Source organism: Chelonia mydas, chromosome 9 (assembly GCF_015237465.2).
Source record: "Chelonia mydas isolate rCheMyd1 chromosome 9, rCheMyd1.pri.v2, whole genome shotgun sequence".
Lineage (NCBI taxonomy): Eukaryota > Metazoa > Chordata > Testudines > Cheloniidae > Chelonia > Chelonia mydas.
In genome coordinates this window covers 54,277,737-54,305,143 of record NC_057855.1, presented here as the reverse complement: position 1 = coordinate 54,305,143, position 27,407 = coordinate 54,277,737, and the positions used below count along the sequence as shown (strand labels likewise).

Below are 27,407 nucleotides of genomic sequence, written 5' to 3'. Positions count from 1 at the left end.
AAGTACCTGGTAATATCTTTTTAAGCATACAGGTTATATTCCTCCTTCCTCTGTCAGTTCTCAGATATGCTGCTGTACACAAGCAAAGGAGTCACGGGTACCAATCAGTTCAAAATTCATGGATACCTCCCTCTGCATGGCATGCTGGTAAGTAGTTTCTTTCAAAGTGCACCACAGCATTGGTTAAATAAATAAATAAGCCACTGTGCACTGAGGCCTCTTGGTACATTCACTTCATGCAGTTATGCTGAACTAAAGTCTCATCTGCTGGTCGGGAGTGAGGTGCTTCCAGGCTGTTGAAAACAGCCTCGCTGCCAGGGTTCTCAAAGACCATGGAGATGTATGAGTAGTGATCAATGGGTGATCAATGGCTCGATGTCTAGTTGGCAGCCGGTATCAAGCGGAGTGCCCCAGGGGTCAGTCCTGGGGCCAGTTTTGTTCAACATCTTTATGAATGATCTGGATGATGGGATTAATGGCACCCTCAGCAAGATCGCAGATGACACTAAGTTGGGGGGAGAGGTAGATATGTTGGAGGTTAGGGATAGGGTCCAGAGTGACCTAGACAAATTGGAGGACTGGGCCAAAAGAAATCTGATGAGGTTCAACAAGGACAAGTGCAGAATCCTGCATTTAGGAAGGAAGAATCACATGCACTGCTATAGGCTGGGGACTGACTCACTAAGCAGCCATTCTGGAGAAAAGGAGCTGGGGATTACAGTGGACGAGAAGCTGGAGGAGAGTCAGCAGTGTGCCTTCGTTGCCAAGAAGGCCAACAGCATATTGGGCTGTAGAAGGAGCATTGCCAGCAGATCGAGGGAAGTGATTATTCCCTTCTATTTGGCACTGGTGAGGCCACACCTGGAGTATTGTGTCCAATTTTGGTCGCACCCCACTACAGAAGGGATGTGGACTAATTGGAGAGAGTCCAGCTGAGGGCAACGAAAATTATTAGGGATCTGAGCACATGACTTATGAGGAGATGCTGCGGGAACTGGGGTTATTTAGTCTGCAGAAGAGAAGAGTGAGAGAGGATTTGATAGCAGCCTTCAACTACCTGGAGGGGGGTTCCAAAGAGGATGGAGCTAGGCTGTTCTCAGTGGTGGCAGATGACAGAACAAGAAGCAATAATCTCAAATTGCAGTGGAGGAGGTCAAGGTTGGATATTAGGAAACACTATTTCACTAGGAGAGTGGTGAAGCACTGGAATGGGTTACCTAGGGAGGTGGTGGAACCTCCATCCTTAGAGGTTTTTAAGGTCCGGCTTGACAAAGCCTTGGCTGGGATGATTTAGTTGATGTTGGTCCTGCTTTGAGCAGGGGATTGGACTAGATGACCTCCTCAGGTCTCTTCCAACCCTAATCTTCTATGATTCTATGTGGACTGGACCTTTTTCATGCTTTAGTCTGTGTGTGAAGCCAGCGGTTGAAGGGTTCATTCTTTTCACCTCACTAGCAAAGCAATCTGAAGAGAAATCTTGTTTAACTCTTAACTTTTGCATGACTGTTTGAGACTGATCTGGGAATGCTGATCTGTGCTGTTGTTTTTCACAACTAGCCATATCAGCTCTTCTACCTCTTCTTCTAATGGAGCTATTCTTTGTCTGTTTGACTTACAGTTAATAGTGCTGGATCCTCCGGTGAGTAATAAGATGTACCCTGGTTGAAGTTGCTCCTTTCCGACCCCATTGGCGATGGCATTTACACAGCCTTCAGATGTTGCACTAGAACTATAACACATAGATTCCTGTGTAGCACCAAAATAGACTTTGAGTGCTTCTGAAGTAGCTGACTTCCATACTTGTTGCAACTCTGAAGTCATGGTGTTGTGAATTAGTTCCTATCCAACCAGAGAGAACAACTTGGGTACATACCATTGCACAGTGAGTGATGAGAGAAACCTTTTTTCTTCATGCTAGGTGGAAGAGAGCGAGAATGAATGGTCTGTCCCACACTGCTTCACAATCTATTCAGCTCAGAAAACCATAGTAGTGGCAGCAAGGTATGTAGTTCTTCTTCCCAGCCACAAGCAGGTAAGAGCCCTTGGATTAAACATTTGGCTGCTGATTGCAGGGGCCAGGGGAGTGCTTCATGGGCCCTCAGGAAAGCATGGTTTTGACAATAGATATAAAACATTCAGTATTTAAATACCTTTTATTAATGTCATGTCACAGAAAGGAGTATTTGATCTAACCAAACCATGAGTTCTTAAAGGGACAGCAGCAGAAGTGACATTGCTAGTGCATTGTTTCCTGATGAGCTGGCTGAGCTTGCAGTGAAAGCCTTTAACCAATTGATTTAAAACAGGAAAAGGGGGAAAGATACAAGTAATGCTATTTGGCAATCTAAACATGAACGTATTTTAGAGAGCCAAGAAAACCCTAACCCCAGTTAAAATGTAGAAAATGAAAATGGGATTAAGAAGTGCAAAATTCCTGGGCATTGCACAAGCCAGGAAATGAGATGAGTTCAAGGATGGCTTGTAAAGTAAACAAAGTTCTTTTCAACTTAGCCCTTTCCTCTTTTAGAAAATTGAGTGTTAGCAGCTATTGCTCTCCCTGCTGGACAACACAACAATAAATCAAGACCCTTCCCTCATATTACAGCATTCTGGCAGATAGTAAAAGACGTGATCTAGAAGGACTGGTACATAAGCCAGAGAACTGATTTAAAAAGTAAACTTTTCTTCTGCACAATATTCAGTTCTCTGTAATTTTCTTTTTTTGTAAGTGATTAGAAAACAGAATATTTTCATGACCTATAAGATAAATCTTGCAGCCTTTATTCAGTCATTACTGAGGGAAGTCTCCAGTTAATTCAGTCTGAGCTTTGCAGTTGGGATTGATACGTTTGTATGTCAATTTTGCAAGGCAAAACTTTACACTAAGGTGATAAATATATGCTGTAGAAAGGACAGGATGTACAAAGAGCTTGGCTAAATTAGTGAGAACCTAAACTTTTCCATTTCCAGATTTGGAGCATATAAATTTGTTACCTCAATGTTACAGTAAGGTTGTATTTCATTGTATTTCACTACAAAATGTGTAATATTTGTTGTTAAAAAGACTCTTTTAAATCTGGATTGATTTATTGGTTTACTGTCACTCCGGTTTATTGTTTTTCTTTATACTCAAGATGTAATCTCTCTATACTCCAGATGTAAAATTTAATTTAGCATTTCTACAGTCTCCTAGAAACAGACCCCAGTTGTTCTTGTGCATCTAAAATTCCCATGGGATTCAGTTGAAGTTATGCATGCACGGGTGAGGCAGAATTGGAGCCCTTAATCTAAAGGTTACATATTCTTTGTAGTTTTTTTTATTCAGCTAGTTTCATAGCTCCTAATGTTAGCAAAAGCTATTGCCAAACATTTGTGAAATCAAGTTTTTAATGGCTTACCAGTCACTTATTTTATATTTTGCATATTAGCAAAAGGACTAAACTAACCCTTTTCGAGTGCTAGCTTACCTGAAAATGTCAGTTTTGAAGTTCAGCCATTTTTTTAGTCAATTGTGAGCCAAAAAAGCTTAGAAATATGCTTAAAATCAGAAGAATATATAATTTTTTTCACCCTGTCATAACTTGGAAATGTTTGACAGGATTTTTCTAAAACTTAAAAAAGAGCAAATGCTTTGTCTTGATACTAAAAGGAAAAAATTACTCTGTAGCAACTATTCATATATAAATATGACCTATGAAGTTCTTACCCAGTAATCACAGTGTCATCCATATAATCTATAAATGGTTTCCATATGCTCTGGAATAAATCTTCAGCATTCTCTATTTTACTCTGAAGATGAAAGCTAAAATAGATATACTTTTTAAAAGAAGTGCCAACCTTCAAATGCTTCAGTATTATCATTTTCAGTGTCATTCTACCTACCCAGTTTAAGATACCTTCCTTTAATATGATCTTCAGTCTGAAAATATTTCTTATCTCAAAAAGTAGATTAGTCAGAAAGCCCATATAAAGAATGATGATATTCCTTATAATTTCATCTCAAGATTTGTGTGGGCACACAACCCTAGAACATGCCGTTAAAATTATACAGCAGTTGCGTCTGACAGGTCCACTGTCAGTTGACACTGCTGTCTATTCATTCTCTCACCTTTTCAGTATAGATTGTGTATGATTTTTAAACTGTTATTTTAAACTTGTGTCTTCAACTGCTTGGTAATCATAAACTCTTAACTTCTCCCTACTCCACCCTCCCATTCTGTGTCTTACATTTTAACGGCATGCTGCAATATATTTACCAGGATTATTTGTAATTAGATGTTTGGTGAGCCCTAAACTTGATTTTCCGCATTTAAAAGGCCAGATCCCCATCAGAAGGCTTCATAAGGAATCACTTAGTAAAGTGGTCACCAACTAAAAAGTCAGCTTTTGCCAGCAGTTACCACACATAGTTATCTGAGGTTACTAGCTTTTCCTTATATTTAGTTGGGGATTGGTCCTGCTTTGAGCAGGGGGTTGGACTAGATGACCTCCTGAGGTCCCTTCCAACCCTGATATTCTATGATAGTTACCACCAATGTCTCCTATTCTGTGTGATATAGGTTGGAAAATGTTTTAAAAGGGCTTCTGTTTTAAAAATGTAGGTACATCAGCTCCCTTGAGAGTAGTGTCATAGCTCAGGTCTGGAGGGAATTAGGTTCGGGGGAGATCAACTTAACTAAGTTACGATTGCACAGGATGGGCCAATGAGCATTGCAGCTGTTCTCTATACTTTCCTAACAAGCCCCGATTGATTTCAGATGGGAAGGAGTGAAATTTTCTATGACTTTGCACACATGAAGTTGTGGAACGTAAATCCCTGTCAGGAAAGCTGCTTCTGTTGCTATATGATAAACTGTGAACAAACATCATATTTTGGTAGCTCAAAATGCTGGGATATCAAAGTTTATCTTCATTCAAAAATCTGGCACTAAATCCCAGTCCAAAACCAGGATGCTTAGCCAGCAGCACTCTTTGTTTTGCAGTACCCGTCAGGAGATGGGGAAGTGGATGGAAGACCTTAACATGGCGATTGAAATGGCCAAAAAATCTAGTGAGAAATATGACACGTTTTTGGAAAGCTCCATGTATAATCGTTCTAACAGTAAGTAGCATTGTGCTTTGTTATTAATATGATGCCAGTTGTGCTGTGATCCCTGCATCCTTCCTGTCTGAGAATTTGGAAGATAAGTGGTATATACTAATGGAGTGCTCTTTCCTCTTTTTCCTTATAGTAGACTCCCTTAGCTAGAGTAATGTTTCTGGTATTTTGAGACTCAGCAGATAGAAGTTTGTGCTGCAAAACAATAATATGTTTTGCATGATCCATAATCCACTTAAGCCAGAGGTGGGCAAACTACGGCCCGAGGGCCACATCCGGCCTGCAGGACCGTCCTGCCAGGCCCCTGAGCTCCTGGCACGGGAGGCTGTCCCTCCTCCCCCGCAGCCACGCCACTGTGCGGCGCAATGCTCTGGGCAGCACAGCTGCAGAGCCCAGCCTGACCTGACCTTTCAACTACCTGAAAGGGGGTTCCAAAGAGGATGGCTCTAGACTCTTCTCAGTGGTAGCAGATGACAGAACAAGGAGTAACGGTCTCAAGTTGCAGTGGGGGAGATTTAGGTTGGATATTAGGAAAAACTTTTTCACTAGGAGGGTGGTGAAACACTGGAATGCATTACCTAGGGAGGTGGTGGAATCTCCTTCCTTAGAAGTTTTTACGGTCAGGCTTGTGCTCTGTGCTGCGCGGCACAGCTGCCTGTCCTGGTGCAGCCGCGCCGCCAGCCACCGGTGCTCCAGGCAATGTAGTAAGGGGGCAGGGAGCGGGGGTGGGTGGTTGGATAGAGGGCAGGGGAGTTTGGGGGTGGTCAGGGGCGTGGATAGGGGTTGGGGCGGTCAGAGTGCGGGGAACGGTGGGCGGGGGGGCAGGAGTCCCGGCGGGGGGCAGTCAGGAAGGAGGGGAGGGGTTGGATGGGGCAGCGGGGGGCAGTCAGGGGTTAGGGAGCAGGGGGGTGGATGGGGCAGGGGTCCCGGGGGGGGCAGTCAGGAAGGAGGGGAGGGGGTTGAATGGGGTGGTGGGGGGCAGTTAGGGGCAAGGAGTCCAGGGGCGGTCAGGGAGAAGGTGGTTGGATGGGGCAGGGGTCCCGGCGGGCAGTCAGGAAGGAGGGGGGGGTTCGATAGGGTGGTGGGGGGCAGTTAGGGGTGGGAGGTCTGGGGGCGGTCAAGGGACCGAGAGCAGGGGGGATGGATGGGGCAGGGGTTCCCAGGGGGCTGTCAGGAAACAGTGGGGGTTGGATGGGGCAGGAGTCCTGGGGGGACCATCAGGGTGCAAGAAGCAGGGGGGGTCGGATGGGGGCGGGGGCCGGGGGACGGGCCATGCCTGGCTGGTTTGGGAGGCACAGCCTCCCCTAACCGGCCCTCCATACAATTTCAGAAACCCAGTGCGGCCCTCAGGCCAAAAAGTTTGCTCGCCCCTGCCTTAACCATCTCTTATTTTGGAGAATATTCCTCTGTTTAACCACACAGTGCTTTTTCCAGTCCATAGAACCTGGTATCTTTGATGGACAAGAAGTTCCTGACACACTCTTGTCAGTCTGCAAGAGGCTGTTTTTACCATGGTCTGTGATGAAGCATGTGACATTCCTTTTTTCAGTGAATTTTCTCTTTTGCACAGTGAGAAGGGGCTCTTTCCAAGTCAGATTCTTCTCTGAATGTGATATTGTAAAACACATGCTCAGCTTTTAATACAAGCTGCATTTTTGATTTCTGTGAGTCAGATCCCCCAAACACAGTTGGATTGTGACAGCCAGAATGATCTGTTCAGTGTGACTTTCAGGAGCTGTGTAACAAATTCATGCTGATGTCTGTTAGTGTTGCGTAGATTCAAGAAAAAGTTGCAGACATTCCGAGGAATCCCAGGTTCTGCCACAGGCTGTGTATCACAGTTTTCTTAAAACTGCCACTGAATTCTCCTTCCCCAGGATCCTCTGATGAGGTCTCTCTAGAGCAGGAATCTGAAGATGACATACAGTCTTCTCGTAGCTCCCTGGACAGGCAGAGCCACCACCGTGCCAACACTACAATGCACGTGTGCTGGTACCGCAACACCAGTGTCTCCATGACTGACCACACTGTGGCCGTTGAGGTACCCTATAGGACACAGCTCTCACATCTCAATGTCTGTCTCAGCTCATTCACCACCTGATCTTCCTCCAGTATACGTTTCTGTTGCTATCAGTCATTTCTGTGGTCATCAGAGAGTGAATGAGTGAAAGGTTAATAAATGTTTGAACATGCATGTGTGTCTGTGTGTGTTTATATGTATATATACACATGTTGCTACCCCCACCACAGTGTTCTTATTCAAGAGAGTGTTTTGAAGAAAAAAAATGTAAAAGGAAAACTAGGAAACTTCTAGGACAGAATTTTTAACGTGAGTTTCTTGCGATCCTTAGCCTCTCCAGAGGGAACTGACTATTTTTCTCTTTCTGCCAGTGGTGTTCTAGTTTAGGATCAACCCTGAGCTACCAAACCCTGGGATTGGGTGCTAATTAGCTACTGTACTTCCTTCATTGTCCCTGGACTTAGAATCTGCTTTACTCTCAATATTTTCATAAAGTTGAACTATTTCTCCTTCGAGAGGATGTCTGCATATTCCCATTTGTGCAATGTACCCTCCCTGAACCAGCCCTGCTGAGCTTTGGGACGCAGGGAGAGCCATTTCCATTCAACAGAAGTGTATCAAGCTGTTTATAGAGACTTGTTCTATGTTAGCTGGTGTGCCAGTATTCAGTGTGTTAGAGCTCACTCTGCCTGTGTTTCCACCATAAAATTCTGCAGGGCTGCCACCTGGATTTCCGTACACACACACAGCATTACTCTTGACTTCATATCTAGATTTGAGGCTTCCTTTGGGAGGCAGTTCTGCAATCCTTGTTTAGTTAGACCTCCCCTGCCCATCTTCCAGGAGGATTGTACTGCTTGCTACATTTCCACAAGTAGGAATATGTAGTAGTTGCCTTGAAGGAGAAAACATGGTTACTTTAGTAACTGCAGTTCTTCAAGAATGTTACCTTTGCATATTTCCACCTTCCTATCTTCCTGAGAGTTCTATTCTCAAAGAATTCAGGTTTAATGGAAGGAAGTGCAGCTGGGCATTAAACCGGAGCACCTAGATTTTCATGGTTTACATAGCAAACTAATAAGCTCATTGTTGGAAGTTTTATAAACCTTTTACATGGGCATGGAGACCCTTTGTCTGTCATCTTGCCAGCAGTCAAACTGGATCCCATTTGAAGGAAGCTGGCCTTGGTTCCTTTGGCAAATTTATGAGTGCCACCAGATCACTGGTTTCAGAGTAACAGCCGTGTTAGTCTGTATTCGCAAAAAGAAAAGGAGTACTTGTGGCACCTTAGAGACTAACCAATTTATTTGAGCATAAGCTTTCGTGAGCTACAGCTCACTTCATCGGATGCATACTGTGGAAAGTGTAGAAGATCTTTTTATACACACAAAGCATGAAAAAATACCTCCCCCCACCCCACTCTCCTGCTGGTAATAGCTTATCTAAAGTGATCACTCTCCTTACAATGTGTATGATGATCAAGTTGGGCCATTTCCAGCACAAATCCAGGTTTTCTCACCCCCCCCCCCCCCACACACACACACAAACCCACTCTCCTGCTGGTAATAGCTTATGTGGGGGGGGGAGTGAGAAAACCTGGATTTGTGCTGGAAATGGCCCAACTTGATTATCATACACATTGTAAGGAGAGTGATCACTTTAGATAAGCTATTACCAGCAGGAGAGTGGGGTGGCGGGAGGTATTTTTTCATGCTTTGTGTGTATAAAAAGATCTTCTACACTTTCCACAGTATGCATCCGATGAAGTGAGCTGTAGCTCACAAAAGCTTATGCTCAAATAAATTGGTTAGTCTCTAAGGTGCCACAAGTACTCCTTTTCTTTTCACCAGATCACTGTTATAGCTGAAGTGCTGTGAGCTTTATACCACTGACTCTAGGATTGCAGTATGAGTTCTCCCAGCACCTTTTTGCTTTGCTCTGTATTTCAGATTCTAATACAATGACTTTTTCACATTCCTTTGTTATTTATCAGATGCTTTTCTTACATCACTTTTTCTTCTTCTAAAGCTCTACTTTCTCTCTCTCTCTTTCTCTGCTCAGTTTTCTGCTCTCTTGCTGTTTCTCCAGAGCTTCCTCCTCGCTATTTGCTGGGCCAGACCCGTCGGCCCAACACAATCACCCATGTTTGCTGGTATCGGAACCAGAGCCTATCCCTGTCTGATTACTTATGCATGATTCAGGTAAAAACACCTCTAAAACACTGAGTTGAGTCCAAAGCAGAAAAAAATTTTAGTTCCTCTCACCTTCTTCCCTTCTCACCTGCACCCTAAACATTGTGCAAGTGTGAGAATGCCTGACGCATGCAGAATGGAAGTTGTAATGTTTGGTGATTGGTGTGGCAGTCCATTGATATCTTTGTCTCACCTTCCAAAAATAGCCCTGTTATCCTTTCAGTTTATGCTACACCAACCTAAACTCTGGGCTTTCTTTTTTCTTTTTCATTAGATATAAAACTACTATGCTGTCATTTCTTCCTGTAGTTTTAGCCATATCTATTTCTCTTCTCACTGTACCACTATTCTATTACTCAGGTTCCAGTATACTAGTATATTAACTTAAATAATGCTTCCTTGCAACATGCTGTCCACTCCTAGCTCAGCTTTATGTAGTCATATCCTAGTCCAGAACTCCAGTGTCAATCAAGAATCCTCTTTTTCTTGTTTCTTCTCATGTTTTATTTTTGATCTCACACCAATAAACTGAATGCAGGGTCTTGGTGGATGTTGCCAATTAGTTCTTAGCATGTTTCAGGAAGACAGGATGCAGATGACGACAATGGTAGGGCTAGATTTTTGGGAAGCTCAATATCATTCTCTTCTTAATGAGGTGCTATGGATGGTAAATCATTGGTATAATAAAATTAAAAACCCATACAGTAACAACTGGTAAATAATCACATAATCAAGTTGAACCATTTTCTGTTGAGGTGAAAATGCCATGCATATTTAACTGTTTTGCAATGTGAAAGGAGACCATTTTGTGTAGATGGCAAATTGACAATACAAAAATGCGCTAAGGCATTCCATCAGTAACTGAAACATCTTAGAAGCCTCTCAAAGCATAGGAACAGGACTGTCTGTTAATTGTTCTGCATTATCTAGAAGCAGCCACAATAGGGAACATCAGTCAGGATATGGAATAGTGCCAGCAGCAGCATTTATCTTGTTCATGGGGAGAGTGATCTGTGATCTCATATTGGTTTTCTTTTTCTTCATTGCTAGAATCAGCTTTCAGGGTACCTGCTGAGGAAATTCAAAAATAGTAATGGCTGGCAAAAGCTCTGGGTTGTCTTCACCAACTTCTGTTTGTTCTTCTACAAAACTCACCAGGTATGCTATAGTAGTGGAACAGTATGGGGACAATGGGTGAGATACTGGACAGAAGACACAGGTATAGCTCTTTACTGTCCTCTAGGTGCATTTTGCAACCATCTATCATCTGTACTGAATTGCCTAACTCCAAAGGCATGTAGCAAGAAAAATAGCAAGCAGCAATTAATGGAGTCAGGCTACATAAGGCTACGGGCCTTTCTCTCGCAGCGTTAATCAGGATATCCTGTTTTGTAAGTGGCATTGAACTTGGAAGTGTGACGGGTGGGAGTCTCTTGAAGTAGTGGCTAAAGGAGGTCAAATTGATTAATGAACCTTTCACCTACACCTTTCCTTTTCCTTTGTGTTTAGATGCCAGTCCAATCTCCCTGACTCCTTTTAAAGTTCAGCACAACTAACGATTTGAAATAGGCCTCAGGAATTCCTGTGACAGTGGAGAGGTTTCTGCATGTTTCTGTAGTGAATATTTCCACAATGCTACCTGCACCTTCAGTGCTCATTAGCCCAATAAACCTCTTTCATTTTATATGGGCTTCTTGCCTTAAGGAAACAGTGTTATTGGGAACAAAATCTTTGTTTTGGTGTGGGAATAGTCCTCTGGATTTGAGAGAGACAGTGGGGGAAATCCAGGAGACAGTGAGTGGCAGGGGAACAGAGGCATGTAATTTTATTAAAATAATTAAGCAAGCTTGGGGAAAATTTCATCATAATTTACAACATACGGGTCTCAAAATAGATGGAAAGGCAGCTTCTCTTCTCACCTCCTGCTTAGAGAAAGTAAAGCCATTCTTGACTGTACAATATGAAAGATCAAACACGTGCTCTGCGATTGCTGTCCATATGCTGACTGATAAAGGCTGGCTTTCACCAAGAACTGCACTGTTTGTCTATGTTCCAGGATGATTATCCGTTGGCCAGTCTCCCACTACTTGGCTACACAGTCAGCACCCCAGTGGAGGCAGATGGCATTCAGAAGGATTATGTCTTCAAGTTGCAGTTCAAGTCCCATGTATATTTCTTCAGGGCAGAGAGCAAGTACACCTTTGAGAGGTAACTTTATGCTTCCTGCATCCATCTCAGAGTCTATATTTGCTTTAACCACAAGTGGGTAGTCCAGAGTTGAGATTTTAGATTCCAATCCTTGTTGCTCTGCACAATCCACGTACCCCCATGGGGATCCACTGCATTCCTAGAAAGAGAGAATCCTTTCCCTCACCATCCCTGATGGCTGCAAAGCTCCTCTGTGGTCACTGCTTCCATTCCCCTTCCGAGGGGAATAGCTGGTGGCACAGGTGCCAGCTTCCAAGTTTCCCCGGGGGTGCCCAGGGCGCACCCCCCCTCCACCCTTTTCCCCCAGCTCCCTCCCCTGCCTCTTCCCGCCCCCACTCCGCCTCCACTCCCGCCCTGCCCCTTCCCGCCCAATTCCACCCCCGAGCGTGCCCCATCCTCACTCCTCCCCTCCCTCCCAGAACCTACTGCATGCCGTGGAACAGCTGATCCACAGTGGGCAGGAGGGGGAGGAGTTGATTGGCAGGCCACCAGCAGGTAAGAAATGCTGGGAGGGATGGGGAGGGGAGCTTGGCTGCTGGTGGGTCCTGGAGCACCCACAGAGTCAGCGCCTATGGCTGGTGGTTCTGCCTAGTTGGAGATCCAACTTCCCTCTCCACTATGACATACTAGAAATCCCAATGAATCTGGGTAACGTAGCATGTGTGGAGGTATATACCCCCTGTGTGGGCACCCATCACCTTGCCCACCATGTCCCATAGTATATCCACACTGGGCCCAGGCAGCCTTTGACATACAGTTCATTGAGAGAGGTTATTATTTAGGTACAGCAGAAATCTTTTTGTTTTTCAAAGAGAGAGGGGGCATGGTATACAGGTTAGAACACAAGGCTGGGAGTTAGAAGTTCTGCGTTCTATTGCTGTCGTTGCAACTGTCTTGTCCTGTGACATTTTTTTGAATGTTGTTTATACTGCAATACATTCATACTCAGAACTTGCATTTTTAAATTATACTGTATGCAAGAGAACTAGGGGCAATCTTATACACCAGTCAATTGAACCAGAAAACTGAGTTACTTCTAGAAACCAGGAACATAATCTCTTGGGCCAGTATTATTTTGTGTTCTCCCTATATTCCCTTCTACCTCCTGTAAGGAAAGAGAAGTCTCCCCATCCCCACTTGAGAGCATCAAACTCTTGCCAGCAAGTTCCAAATTGTATGGGTCACAGTGTTATGGAATAGTTCCAACCCTGAGTCCCTATCTTTTTGACTTTTTCAGAAAGTGAGTTTAAGAAAAATCTCCAAGCCACATATAATTGATTTAGAGTTTTTCTCATTATTGCCATGTTTCTCCCAGTAACAGGATTCCTAAGTATTGATTTCCAGAATGATAGCCAGAGTGGGACATTTTTTACCCATTTTATAAGAGTTTCTTTCCACACTGTAAAGAAGAACAGTCTCAAATAGTTCTCAGTGGCCAAGGATAACCTCTTAAATGAAGAGAGCTTTCCTAATAAAAATACAGGAGAATCCAGTGAGCCTGAATACAAAACCAGGTACATGGTGCTAACTTCCCCAAACAAGACTGCACTTGGGCACCATCACCCACGGTGGGTTCAGTCTTCTCTTCAGGTGGGGCGCAAGCCCAGTACAGTTTACTCCAGGGAACAGGAGAGAGACAATTTCTGTATAATTTTCATACTGAGTTTTTCTAATACAAGCTCTAGTGGATATTTTAGGTATTGCCTTGTGGTCTCCATTCCAATGTTGGTTATCTCCAGAGGTATCCTCCCAGGTTTCTCTGACCTTGGGTCTAACAAAAGATCTGGTTTCATTTAGTAACTTGTTCATGGAAGATATTAATCCTTTTCATGGTCCTAAAACGCTTAGAATAGACTTGAGGGGCTTGAAAGTGTTAGATATTTACCTAAGAACATGAGTCAGTGAAATGTCTCAACTGGAGAAAGGCAATTAAATTAGATCTAGGGCAGGGGTTCTCAAACTGGGGGTCGTGACCCCTCAGGGGGTTGCGAGGTTATTACATGGGGGGTCGCAAGCTGTCAGCCTCCATTCCCAAACCCCACTTCACCTCCAGCATTTATAATAATGTTCAATATAAAAATAGTGTTTTTAATTTATAAAGGGGGTCACATTCAAAGACTTACTGTGTGAAAGGGGTCACCAGTACGAAAGTTTGAGAGCCACTGTTCTAGGAACTCTTTATGTAAGTCTGTGAATGATTATCCAAAGGGCCAAATATGTCTGCAAATTATTTGGTGCCAGCTGCACTCCATACCTTGAATATAAAGTTGGCTGTTTGATTGAAATAGGGAGTGGTTCAAAATAAACTTCCATGGTGTTAGTGATGAGAAATCACCTGACTGTTTGCAGGTTGTTCTCCCATGTAACTACTGGGGAAAGAGTCTGATAATCAGGGTAATTGCCATGTTGAAGGAAGAAAACATAAAACTTCCTCACTCCTGGAGACTGCTGACTCCTGAAGAGATTTACATTCCCTCTAATGCAATGCAGTTGACAAGCCAAGTAATACCTGCTTCCAGTCCACAACTACTTGACCTCCCTCTTTTTTATTTATTTTTCTAGGTTGCAACAGGCTAGTTAGCATCCTGTGTGGGACTTTAACTTTCCAAAAGAAGGTTAAAAACAGACTATTCTGAAAGCAACATAACTGATCATGTGTATATGGTACCGTGTATTATATACAAGACATAATTGTCACTTTGGCTACTTTGATCCTGCCAAATAGTGTTCTGATTCTGAGCCATTTTAACATGTTACACTCAGTTTGTTCATTAATGTAAGGACATTACATACACTGTGTGATGCTGATCAGGTCCCTTCACCTCTCTTTGTACCCCGTTTTCCCCTCTGCAGTAAAATGGTGTTCAGACTGCCTACCTCACAGGGGTTTGCAAGCTTTAGTGTTTTTAAAGGGTATGTGTCTGCACTTTGATTCGGGGGGTGATTCCCAGCTTGAGGAGACATCCAGCACTAGCTCTGATTGAGGTAGCTCACTAAAAATAGAATGTAGTCATGGCAGGGGAGCAATGGGAAGGGCTAGCTGACCTGAGTACATATCTAGCAACTGATGGGCATGTACTTGGGTTGGGTAGTGCCTCCCCTACTCATGCTGCCATGGCTATGCCCTCTATTCAACATGCTAGCTCAGGTCTCCTCAAGCTGGGAATCTCTCCCCCCCACCCCAGCTCAAAGTGAAGACATACCCAGAAATGTTTTGTAAGCAAAGGACGTGGCCTTGAATGTTATAAATGTTCTGGTTTTTTCTCTTGCCAGGTGGATGGAAGTGATTAAGAGAGCCACAGATTCTCCAGGGAGATCGAGCCTGTTGATTCCCATGGATGAAAAGGATATTCACACAAACTGAAGGGGGCAGAGCTGGGTCTCTGCTGTCGACATCTGTAGTGAGGGGGGATGGAACCAGGAGTGAGGGGTTGATAAAGCAGTAACATGAGATGCTTGTTTCCACCTGGTGTGGAAGTTAGATGAACAAGGGGAGTGATGAAGTGGGGTCACATCAGGTTAGACTGGACTAGAAGATGTAAAGTCTGCTACAGTCAAAGCTAACTGGAGAGGTAATGAACCTTAACAATGGCTGCAAAATTCCCACTCTGTAGGAATCCCATGGTTTGCTGTGTGCGAGAATTAGGTTCCAGTTACGGGTTCTGTATGGTATACAATGGCATGTTCTGATGGAAACAGATGACCATGTTCATTGTGATTGGGTGTGTCAGTTGTGTTTCTTGGTCCGTAACTGCAGATATCAGGCTTTCTGGCTGCCAGGAGTTCCCTTCTGACACTTAGTGTTGCTAAACCTCTGGACTGTCAGCTGCTGTAGCTTCAACCTGCTGGCCGCAAACTTCTTGGACTAACTGAGGATCTGCAGATGTACCCAGCCGGAAGGCCTGAATTCACTTTAATTTCAAACAGAAAATACAGCTGCTGTAGAATTACGGAGCTCTTCAGCAAATTGCCATGGCAACAACTTCACTTTTTTGTGGGGGTGGGGGGAAATGGGGAGAACATGAAGCTTTTAGTTTTATAGGTGTCACATTTTACAGCTTGGAGCAGGAGACCTGTATGAGAGAACACACATGGTTTCCTTAGAGCTCAGAGCCTGCTCTGCTGCATGCTGAGAGGGGCCTACCAGACATAGTTATTATACCTCCAGAGTCCTCTGCATCCCTCATGGAGGGGCGGGCTCCTCTTACAAACCCTTTAATCACCCTCCGCTAGTGACGCATTATTTAAGGCAGGGATGGCCAAAGTACTAACCAAAACATCCTCCAATGCAATATGTTGCTGCTCTTGAGTGGTATTTTCAAAGGTTCCTAAGTGATGTAGGAGTATAAGCCACATTGAAAGTCACTGATACTTGTGTTCCTATGCTACTTAGGTGTGTTTGAAAATCCCAGCCCTTATCTCTCTGGAGGTGCCATCCATCTTCAGTTTTAACACGGTGTGACAGTCACTTGCATCAAGGTGGAGCATTATACCCTGGCACCTGCTCTCTGTGGGTTGTGCCACCATATTCAAGATAAAAATAGTTTCAATCTGCCCCACTTCCTGCAGATTTGCTGTTTCCTGTGGCTGCTGTGCAATGCAGCACTTGGTTGGGCAAATTATGGATGCCCCTGATATGAAGACTGGTAAAGTTGTAATAAGCTAAAAGTAATAAATGCTGCTGATAGGTAACATGGCTTAAAGGGGATGATTTATATTTCAGGTGGAAAAATATTTGTGTCAGGGAAGAAACAAGGTGTTAGAGATTGATAAGAAAGTGCTGTGTGTTGCGAGGATGGCAGAAACAAGAGGAAAGCAGACACCTATGGAACATGGGAGGTGCAGGGGCTTGCATGTGCAACTGTTTCCCTTGAGAGAGAGAGACTCCTGAGTTGTGTTGGTTCGAAGTCTTATATATGCTGGATGGGAAAGGACTAGGATCCCAGATAGAGGATTCTAGGTAGAAGATTTCATGACCTTTCACTTGGCACCTTCTCCCATAAAGAAGCAGAGACTGGATCAGTGCATCATAATAACTGTTGTCCATTGTAAGTTAGATGTACTTTTTAAAATTTATTAGTGTCTTTAACTAAAATGTAGATGTATAAATGTGTGTTTCTTAGCCATTTCAGCTGTAACCTAGCTGAGTGAAAATGTCATGGTGTTGGAAATAAACAGCTGCTCAGTGTTAAGCTCTGTCAGTGTGCCTGTGTTCACTCTAAAGCTTTCCTCTCTTGGGAAGGTATGTGACATCTGCATGCAAGCTGGGTAGTTAGGTCCTTTAGAAAGAGTCACTGGTGGGACAGTCATCTGTTCTAGGCGAAATACATTATTCATGAGCTTTGCAGTGATCTCTGTGGATCCCAGAGTAGGAAGCCTGTGTGATGGCATCTTCAAAGAATTACATGTGTGATTTTTCTCCTCTTCAGAGTTGATTAAACCCTCTTTTTCCTTAGCTCTGCAGCTTAAGGGAAGAGGCTTTGGACTCCGTAACAGGTGGTTGAGCTTCTCATGTCTTCATCTGTTTTCCTGGATGATGCTCTGCTCGCCTCTTCTTCCCGAGAACAGTAATGCACGGTATGAACATCCAGGGTCTGTTTGAAAGGAATGAGTGAAACCAGTTTAGAGTGGAGCTTCTCTTTTGAATGAGAAGTCCCCAGCCTTCCTCCTTGGGATTTCAACTGCTTGTTAATCTCCTGCAGTGGGGATCTGCAGAGCAATTTTCATGAAGGAGAAAAGAGGATTACCTATCAGTAATTGGAGTTTTCTGAGTATGTCCACACTGACTCTCCTCTATAGTCTTTTGCTTAGACTTTGAGACAGAGAGGAGCAAAGAGACCGTTAGGAGCAAAGGGCCTTTTACAGCAATGGTTTAAAACATTGTTTTTTGTATAGCCCTGGTTATCTGCTATTGCTTTTACTTCTTTAAATGATTCCATGGCTTGTGAGTGTGGCATGCAACTTCCTGCATTGTAGATGTGCAGAGGCAATGTGTCTGAAAACCCTGTTACTGGTAAGTTAGATGCCTTTCTCAGCCTTGCCCCAAGTGGGCATTTTCTCACATCATCTGGTATTACTGATCACCTGCTCTGAAGAGACAGAGACCTGGAATAGCAGGGAGGATTATGTTACATTGGCAGAGCTGTATAGAAAGAGCTTGCACAACACCTCTGTACAATGACTGGCAGTGATTTGCTTTCTCAAGAACCAGAGTTTGCCACTCTGCAAGCAACAAGACTCAGTGACATCATATATTCCATACATGCTGACTGGGCCTTTTAGTGCCTCATTGATTTAGTACAAAGATGGGCAACTGTGGCCCAGAGGCCATACTAGACCCAGTGGATCATTTTATTTGGCCCACCACAGCCCAGCTTGGGGTAGGTGATCTGGCAGCACCAGAGCCAGGAAGAGGAAGGGGTGGCACATCCTGGGGCAAAGGCCCTGAGTGTACACAGACACATTTGTCACATGATGCTGTGGTGAAAGCCAACAGATCAGAGCAGGGGGTTGGGTCCAGCTCTCAGCAGACAGGAGCTGCTGCTGCAGAATGAGTGCAGGATGGGCTTGCTCTCTAGTTCACCCTGGTGCATCCCACCCCCACATCACACCGCCTGGCCCACCAAAGTGTGTTAGAGGATTCTTTAGCCCTCTACTACTGAAAGTTGCCCATCTCTGATTTAATCTCTTCAAAATTTTCTAGCCTTAAGCAACCCAGTGCACTACCATCTACCTTGTATATTAAAAGAGGAAAGCCCTGAAGAATCATAGAATATTAGGGTTGGAAGAGTAAGTTATGTGCATTGACAAGTATTGCATTATTGATTTTCACCTGATTTCACCTGATACTGTTTGAAAAAGCTCTTGAAAAAAACTAGGACTGTCGATTAATCAGTTAACTCATGCGATTTAACTCAAAAAAAATTAATCGTGATTAAAAACTTAATTGCGATTAATCACAGTTTTAATCACACTGTTAAACAACAGAAAACCAATTGAAATTTATTAAATATTTTAGATTTTTTCTATGTTTTCAAATATTTTATTTCAATTTACAACACAGAATACAAAGTGTATAGTGCTTACTTTATATTGTTATTTTGATATTTGCATTGTAAAAATGATAAACAAAAGAAATAGCATTTTTCAATTCACCTCATACAAGTACTGTAGTGCAATCTCTTTATGGTGAAAGTGCAACTTACAAATGTAGATTTTTTGGGGGGAGTTACATTACTGCACTCCAAACAATGTAAAATTTTGAGCCTACACGTCCAGTTAGTCCTACTTCTTCTTCATCCAATCACGAAGATAAACAAGTTTATTTACATTTACGGGAGATGCTGCTGCTTACTTCTTATTTACAATGTCACCTGAAAATGAGAACAGGTGTTTGCATGGTACTGTTTTAGCCATCATTGCTAGGTATTTACGTGCCAGGTATGCTAAACATTCATCTGCTGCTTCATGCTTTGGCCACCATACCAGAGGACATGCTTTCATGCTGATGACGCTTGTTAAAAAAATAATGCATTAAAGACTGCACTCTTTGGGGGAGAATTGTATGTCTACTACTCTGTTTTACCTGCATTCTACCATATATTTTGTGTTGTGGCAGTCTCGGATGATGACCCAGCACGTTACTCATTTTAAGAACACGTTCACTGCAGATTTGACAAAACGCAAGAAGGTACCAATGTGAGATTTCTAAAAGTAGCTACAGCACTCGACCCAAGTGCCTTCCAAAATCTGAGAGGGACGAGGTGTGGAGCATGTTTTCAGAAGTCTTAAAAGAGCAACAGTCCGATGTGGAAACTACAGAACCTGAACCACCAAAAAAGAAAATCAGCCGTCTGCTGGTGGCATCTGACTCAGATGATGAAAATGAACGTGCGTCAGTCCGCGCTGCTTTAGATCATTATTGAGCAGAACCTGTCATCAGCATGAACACACGACCTCTAGAGTGGTGGGCAAAGCATGAAGGGACATGTGAATCTTTACCGCATCTGGAACGTAAATATCTTGTGACGCTGGCTACAACAGTGCCATGCAAACACCTGTTCTCACTTTCAGGTGACATTGTAAACAAGAAGCGGGCAACATTATCTCCTTCAAATCTAAACAGACTTGTTAGTCTGAGCGATTGACTGAACAAGAAGTAGGACTGAGTGGACTTGTAGGCTCTAAAGTTTTACATTGTTTTATTTTTTTGTACATAATTCTACATTTGTAAGTTCAACTTTCATGACAGAGAGAGTGCACTACAGTACTTGTATTAGGAGAATTGAAAAATACTATTTTGTTTTTAACAATGGAAATATTTGTAATAAAAATAAATATAAACTCAGCACTGTACACTTTGTATTCTGTATTGTAATTGAAATCAATATATTTGAAAATGGTTTTAACAGAGCGATTAATCGCGATTAATTTTTTAATCGCTTGACAGCCCTAAAAAAATATTTGGAATCAGCCACTTTCCACCCCTATCCTGGTTGTCAGTTACAAAAAATGTGATCTCTCAGGGACTGGGATGTGGGTGGCAACAGCTACGCTAGTATTTTGGAGAGTACAGGGGTTCTACGAGGATGTGAGTTTCTATGCCAAGAGCCTGTTGTGTAAAAGCTACGGTTCCAGTTCATTATAAAAGGGAAAAAGTCATTGCTGGTGGGATTCAGGTCGTGAGGTGGGAAGCCTGCTTTTAATGGAGATCAAAGTAACCATTTTTTTGCAGGCCAGACCAGCCAACCAGATGAGAGCAACATGTGGGTTATTAGTTCGTGTAACCTCCTGGATTTTCATGTAGAGTTCTCCTTTCAGGGAGATTTGACACACGTTTGCTTTTAAATCTCCCATATTGTGGGGCACAGCGCTTAAGTTCAACAGTAGGTAGTAGCTTTCACCAGCTCTGGAAAAGTTGTCAATTAAATACCTAATGGGGAATTCTGATGAATTTTCTACATAGAAAAATGACACCCTAAAGGATTCTTTATCGATCTTGGCTACTTATATGGGCCCCGTTACCACAGTATCTCAGTGCCTCACAGTCTCTAATGTATTTACCCTCAGAGCACTCGTGTTTGGCAGAGCAGTGCTCTTGTGCCCATTTTACACACAAGGGACTGAGAGCCAGAGAGGTTAAGTGACCCGGCCAAGGTCACACACGGAGTCTGGCAGGGCAGTGAGTTGAATCTGCTTCCTGATTTCCAGGGTAGCTGCCTAATCATTGGACTAGCCTTATCTATGGCAAGAGGGTTTTGAGAGTTGATATTTGCTGACTTCTGCCCTGCACGCATGCAGTCTGCAAAGGCTCTAGTCTCGGCTGCTGGAGAGGCACAGCCTTCCCTAGAACTGGAGGCTTGCTGATCTCATGGAGCACCACCCTGGTACCAAGCGATCAGAAAGTGGATGAAATGTTCTCCCATCACTGGAAGAAAAAAGTAGAAGCCATTAAAGTGAACAAGGAAAAAATGATAGCAGAATTTGTTCCTTGGAGGAAGCACAGATCATAAATGGTGTGTATGCAATTAAAGGCCAGGCATGTGGACTGCAAAACAGAACTTACATTAATGAGAGCAAAACACGGCGGGGGGAAGGTAGACAGGCACAGCCCTTTGTAACTTTCAGAGGTGAAATTTTGTCCCAGATTGCTTGATAAGAAGGAGGCTATGCAAAGGAAGGCAACAGGCATAAAAGCCAATGGAAGAACAGTGACAGCCCATCAGAAGAGGTCAAAAGAGAGTGAGGAAAAGAATGTGTTCTATATACTTCTACACAGAGCAGGGGCAGTCCCTCTGTAATGGTGAGAGCGAGAACAGGAGTACACTGGAAGATTTCTTCAAGGAGTATGTACTTATCTACCAGGATGCTGTCTGGCTCTCATCTATTGGCAAACATCCAAACTGGTATTAGCATGAGCTATAATCCTGTAGATTCTTAAACATGTTACTAACATTTACTGGATTGAGTGATTGCTTAACACAAATGTCCTCTTGTTCCACTATAAACTCTTCAAAACTGTATAGTATAACTGCTTCAGTTCAGAAAACCACGACACGCTCAGTCCTGATTTGTTAGTCCCTATTGTATTTGCTTGTGCGTTAGAATGAAACTATTTCTTTAGCTGCCCTTTGAAAGAATACCTACTTCTGTAGCCTCATTTTGCAGGATGTTACTTTCCTTAGCTGATTTAAATGTTCTTCACCTCCTAGCATTCTGGATAATTTCATGTGTGTCTCCTGTTTGTTTCATGTTGGTCAGACCAGTGCAGCAGCATGTCTGCTGAAGTTTTTTCAGCACATGCTGGATTACCAGGTGCCCACCTTGTAGGCATGTGTTTGTTTGTGCAGTGCCACCCCACCTTCAGCTCCAAGGGGACAACTACTCTCAGTGTGCCACATGCAGCTGTGTGAGGCGAAAACACTCCATCATTTAGCTGTGAACATCTAAGATTTCAAACAGGATCCACAGGTAGAGGAAGTGTCAGAGAGAGAGAGTGCACTTTCAACCCTCCTACTTTAGCTGGCTGTAAGCCTAGTTTAGAAAGAGTGGCTACCCTATTTCACAGAAACTACCTTCATCTCATTGTCACCTCCCATACCGAGCCTCTCCTCTAGCCAGTATGCTAGACAATGTAACAGTATTCAACGGTGTTGATGTTATTGGACTAAACATGCTGTCCTATTTTATTTCCAATTAAATAAAAGGTTTTGCATCTGTTTTTTAAACTGGTTGTTGGACTGACCCAATCACTGTCCCCTAGCTGAGAACCAGATTCTGCTTTTCTCTTGCTTAGAATTCAGTAAACTGTGACTAGATTAGGAAATACTTAGCGCTTAATCCACTACCACAGCAGCAGTGTGGAGCCTGATCCCAACCAGCTATAATTGTTTGCATGTTCCAGTATGGATATTTTTGACTTGCCAGAAACTATGACCATGAGTGTGACTTTGAGCAAATAGTTCTCTCTCAACCATTTCTCCCTTAAGTAAAACCGTGTAGGCAGAGCTATCCTATAGTAGTTTTCAATATGGGGCTTAAGCCTAAAAACTGCAGCTCCGAAATCATTCAGCAGAAACTGTAGTGAATGCTTCCAAGCAGCTCAGTGTTTCTTTGGAGCACTACAGTGAGTAAGTGAGCTGTAGCTCATGAAAGCTTATGCTCAAATAAATTGGTTAGTCTCTGAGGTGCCACAAGTACTCCTTTTCTTTTTGTTCTTAGCACTGTTGTTTTGCTGTATAAAGAGCTATGGCAAAAAGCTTTCATTGTATTATATTTCTCCCCAAGCAAGGATACTTGAGGTGCCCCAGATCCACTAGAACTTTCACTTTACATCAGAGGCCTGATCTCTCATCCCAGGACTGTATCTTTCCCCCAAATCACCCAACTACAGGGATTCCCAATTTCCTGTTGGGTGACAGGCCACCCCACCAAACTGCATAGGCTAGCAGATGAACAGCCTCCTTGATGCTCTAGCATCAGTTGTTTTGTCTCATTTCCTTCTGGTTCTCTGTAGCTGTTTTATGCTACCCCTCCTCCCCATACAGCTATATTCTGCTCGTGCAGCAGATTCTCTTGGGGGTGGTGTGCTACAGGAGAACAGAGTAAATGTTCTACCACTACATTTTTATGCAGAATTGCTGTTCCTGGGTTTGGCTATAAGAGGTGCATCTTTAGAGCAGGAATGGGGAAAGATCTTAAGCTGGCAGCTGCTTTAGAAGCAGGATAGACATCAGGGTCAGGCAGCTTTCTCTGCCACACAGTCACCCTCATAAACCATCATTTTTCACTGCTGAAGTCATCTTATGTTACATTGCAGCTGTGAGCCAACATTCCTGCAATGTAAAGACCACTGAAGCAACTTCAAGGGAATAGAGCAAGTATTTCCTTCCCTAAAAAGGTGGCACGTGAGAGAGCTTGGCCTGTAATTTTCAACTCCGCTCTGGCTCAGCAGTGCTGAGGGCAGGGAGGGTACACTCAGACATCAGCAGAAGTCCATTTGGTTTATGAAAGGTCTGTGATGTTTGCTGAAGCTCTCAAGGCTTTGCATTCTGTGTAATTGAAAGCTACAATAACCACTACTTTAATTTGTTACTTTATTGAAAGTGGCAGATCCCTTTCAATGCTCTCTTAAAAACTAACACCACTGTTGCTTTGAATATTGCAGGAATTTATGGGGATTGTTTCCTTAAAAATCATCTTTACTCATGACACTGCAGTGCATGTGAAGAATAATACAAGGTACCTTATTAACACAGTATGCTACCATCATGAACAGCATAAAGTTAAAAGCAGCAGGAGACTTTCCCTTTGTTGAGGATTCCCTTTACTTGTCATTGTGCATAAATACAGGCTCCATGGCTACCTCTGTACACAAAATAAACTCTGCTCCACAACTGAGCTCTATGCAAGAGATGACAACAGCAGCTATTTTCTACAAGACAAGCAGCGTTAACACATTGAGCCTGTATTTATACATCAGAGGAGCAGGTAGGAAGCATAATCCACATTTACCTGTTAAGTGGTCTAATTTTTTAGAGGTGCTGAGTATCTGCAGCTCCCATTGGCTTCTAGGGGAGCTGTAGGAGCTACCTGAAGTCACATCACATATGTGAATATAGATTTAGCTGCTTAGCTTTAGGTACCCAGCTTTCAAAATTTCAACCCTGTCTCTTTACAAGCCTGGTTTCCTTCCAGATCCTTGGAGTATCTTGTATACAAATCTATGAAATAAAATGGAGAACTGAAATTCCTGGCTAAACTAGCATTGTCAAGAAAGCAAAACTAGTTGAAGTTGCTCCGTGGGAATACCTTGAATGACCAAAGTATCTATCAACATTTCAAAGCAATGAGAGATGCAGCTTATTATCTGGACTGTACTTCTGGCTAAGACTGTTGGCTTCAAGTCATTTAGAGCAGAGTTTTAAGAAATGGTTCATGAGAGTAAAGAGGGGGAGAAATTGACTTTGGTATCCCAATCACAGCATTTGGGATATAGCCACCAAGGAGCAATGATACCAGCCATTTAATAGGTAAAGTAAAAGCTGAATTTTCTTCAATTGAGAATCATTGTAAAGAATTTCAGACTAACCTTTTAAACATCTTTGCATGACAAAGGTCCCTTTTCTAATGCACTTTAATCTTAGTGTTCAGTCTGTCTCACCTTAGGAGAGTCATGGCGCTCAGTCTGCCACAAGCCAACGCACCTGGTATGTCTGCTGGCCACGTGAGAAGCAGCAGGAGGAGGCTCTGAAGGGAGCATAAGCAACTCCTAACCCCCATTTGAGAGAGTTTTAAACCAAATGCAGCTGCCTTGTCCCTTCTGCTCTATGGAAGTGAGGCAAACTTTGCTCTAGTGTAGCTTAAGTAAAGCAAGGCCTAGTTAAAGAGTGATATCCCCAGAACCGCTGGCAGAGCAGTCAGCAAACCCATCCTGTGAAAGTGACAAAACAACGCAGCTACTCTTGAATGAAAAGTAGAGGGACAGCAGCAAACTTACTTTCACTGCTACTAGTTAAAGCCTTTGTTCCACTAGTGTCTGAAGGAGTTGAAAAAATCCTTGTGGGGCTAGAGTGCCGCTCTGACTCCACTAGAATGCTGTAGTGTATGGAAAGCCTGGAGCCATCTGCACTCCTTGTGGATTACCATTTACCTACACTTCCTTGGGGGAGAGGAGAAGGCTGAACCCAACATACTTCCCTTTTGAAACATCTGAGTACAGGAGAACTTCCCTCTTGCTCCACCAGCCAGGATTTTACCTTTTAACAACTTCAGAATCAAATAAAAAGGATACGTCCACAGAGAGAACAATTAAAAACTCCATTAAGAACAGTGTAAAAACAATTAGACCACCCCTCCTTGGGCTCTGCAAAAGGTCTAAATTGTACTTGCATTGTGACCCCCACCCTTCATTGTCATGGAAACATGTATAGATGAAGGCTCTGAAATGTCCTGGAGTCACAATGTTACATCCAACAGCAGATGACGGTGGTCTGGATTAGAGATGTAGTTCTTATGATGTTGGGAAAATCCTCCCTCCCCATTAAAGAGCAGCAATGACTGTACTGGTCAGCAGGCTGAAGTCAGGTGGTTCCGGCTATGTGAAAACCTGGGGAGAAGGGAGGAAAAGGACAGATAGGTGACATTGGCTGCACTCACCCATTTGAATGACACACTAAGAGGTTACAACCCCCCACACCCACCAGAGACTATGATGGACAATGATAGAAGAGGCACACTGCATACTCCTGAGTTTCATTTGATAGACTAGCAAAGCAATGGCAGTTGTCTAGCTAGGCAAAAAATAAAAGCAAAGCCCTTGAAAAAGGTGATGATTAGATAACAGTACAGGAGGGCATTTTCTGCCATGTGGTTTGAGTAAGCAAGCAACTCAGAACATTACCCAACTGCAAGGGTAATGCTTAAGTGGGATGGGAGTGTCAACTTAGCTCCAGGAAGGAACTCTAGAAAATTAATCAGTATTCAAAGGTGATGACATTTCTGGATTCATATACAGCCCAATCCCACCACACCTAGGCAGCTGCTAGAAAGAATGCCTTTGACTTCATCCTAGATAGTAGTACTGCAGCCCATTGGCTTGTCTGGCAGTTAAGACAGACTGAAAAAATTGTGGCTTTGTAAAAGATATTCTCTGACTCAGGTGTATAATGGGCTTGCTACAGGCATCACTGGGTGAAATTCTATGGCTTGTGTTATGCAGGTCAGGTTAGTTATCAATGCTGCCCAATATAATAATAGGTTTTAAGAACCTGAAACCCTATACTTCTACTTTTTTGCTTCACCTTTACTTATAAACTTTAAAGGATTTAGCAGCAAAGGACATCAAGGGTTCTCTCTCTCTAAATTAGAATTATTGAGTTTCAATTTCAGTCTGCCAGCAAAAACAAGGAACTAGCAGTGTGATCACAAGCGACAGCTTAAGCTTTTACTTTCTCAGCCCTCAAAAACTGATATTAAGATCCCCAAATTAAAAAACGCAGAAAAGAACCATGTCTATGTATTAAAGGAAATGGCAAAAGCAAAAAAAGGCAACATCATATTTAAAACTATTCTTGTTATTTAGTTCCTTTTACATTTCTGTTGAGACACACAGGCACTCTGGTGGTTCATTATTCTGTCAGCAACTCCTGTCAGGCCTGACATACTCACTAGACTTGTGTACAAAGTTATAAATATGTGCTAGAATTATGTTCTTCAAATGTGTTTTGCAAGCAATGCATAAGCCCAGTTTGCCCTAGACAAAGGAATGGGTGTTCACTTGTCTGATCAGCCTGGCAGATGCAATGATAGTACATTTATATATGAGGTAAACAAAGCTAACAAGCCTGGGGTGGGGGGACAGCATGGCATCTACACCCTAACAGGAGGGAGAAAAACTTTGTCTGGGCTTACTTTTCAAAGAATACATTCAAAGGTTTATAGGACTATCAAAAGAAGGGAGACAACCCCATAGTTATTCTTTACCTAAAGAGTCAAAGAAACCAAGCATATGTTGGGTCCATATTTGGGAGGATGCAGGGGGTTAGTTTCTTGGCTCAGAATATTAATGGCAGCAAAATCAGCACTCAGTTTTTTGCCAACAGCAGAGCCTCCAAAGTATCATAGCTTCAAAACGACATGAAGGAAGTTACACCTCATCTGCTTAAGGAGTTCTGCTTAAAATCTAGCAGAGTTTTAAGAAATGATGTGTTATTAAACATTTCTTTGTGTATAAGCAGATCAAAGGATAAAAATACTCAGCAATACAGACAAAATAATACATGCAGTTTTAAATCCTTGCAAATACAACAGAACATCCAAATACATACAGAAGATTTTCCATTTCCACTGTTTGTTACTTTTGTCTTATTCCCCTTCAGGTGCCATGGTG

At 43.0% G+C, this 27,407-nt stretch overlaps 2 protein-coding genes across 29 annotated transcripts in view; one reads left to right on the top strand and one right to left on the bottom strand.

Moving 5' to 3' along the window:
- Positions 1-16,710, top strand: part of FARP2 (FERM, ARH/RhoGEF and pleckstrin domain protein 2) — a 217,540-nt gene extending 200,830 nt beyond the window's left edge. For 11 of the 22 annotated variants that reach the window (XM_037908752.2, XM_037908756.2, XM_037908749.2 and 8 more), the window contains 8 exons: positions 58-147; positions 1,619-1,639; positions 1,919-2,001; positions 4,983-5,101; positions 6,976-7,139; positions 10,361-10,468; positions 11,367-11,518; positions 14,792-16,710. In XM_037908752.2, coding sequence (XP_037764680.1) covers positions 58-147; positions 1,619-1,639; positions 1,919-2,001; positions 4,983-5,101; positions 6,976-7,139; positions 10,361-10,468; positions 11,367-11,518; positions 14,792-14,882 — 828 coding nt within the window. In that variant the 3' untranslated portion in view covers positions 14,883-16,710. Of the gene's footprint in view, positions 1-57; positions 148-1,618; positions 1,640-1,918; positions 2,033-4,982; positions 5,102-6,975; positions 7,140-10,360; positions 10,469-11,366; positions 11,519-14,791 lie in introns of those variants that run through there. The other 11 variants (XM_043522447.1, XM_037908754.2, XM_027829583.3 and 8 more) reach the window with 5 other exon arrangements.
- Positions 16,711-20,488: 3,778 nt separating this feature from the next.
- STK25 (serine/threonine kinase 25) overlaps positions 20,489-27,407 on the bottom strand; it is a 31,438-nt gene continuing 24,519 nt past the window's right edge. For all 7 annotated transcript variants that reach the window (XM_043522455.1, XM_037908635.2, XM_037908637.2 and 4 more), the window contains one exon: positions 20,489-25,625. In XM_043522455.1, the coding sequence (XP_043378390.1) occupies positions 25,586-25,625 (40 nt within the window). In that variant the 3' untranslated portion in view covers positions 20,489-25,585. The remainder of the gene's footprint in view (positions 25,626-27,407) is intronic.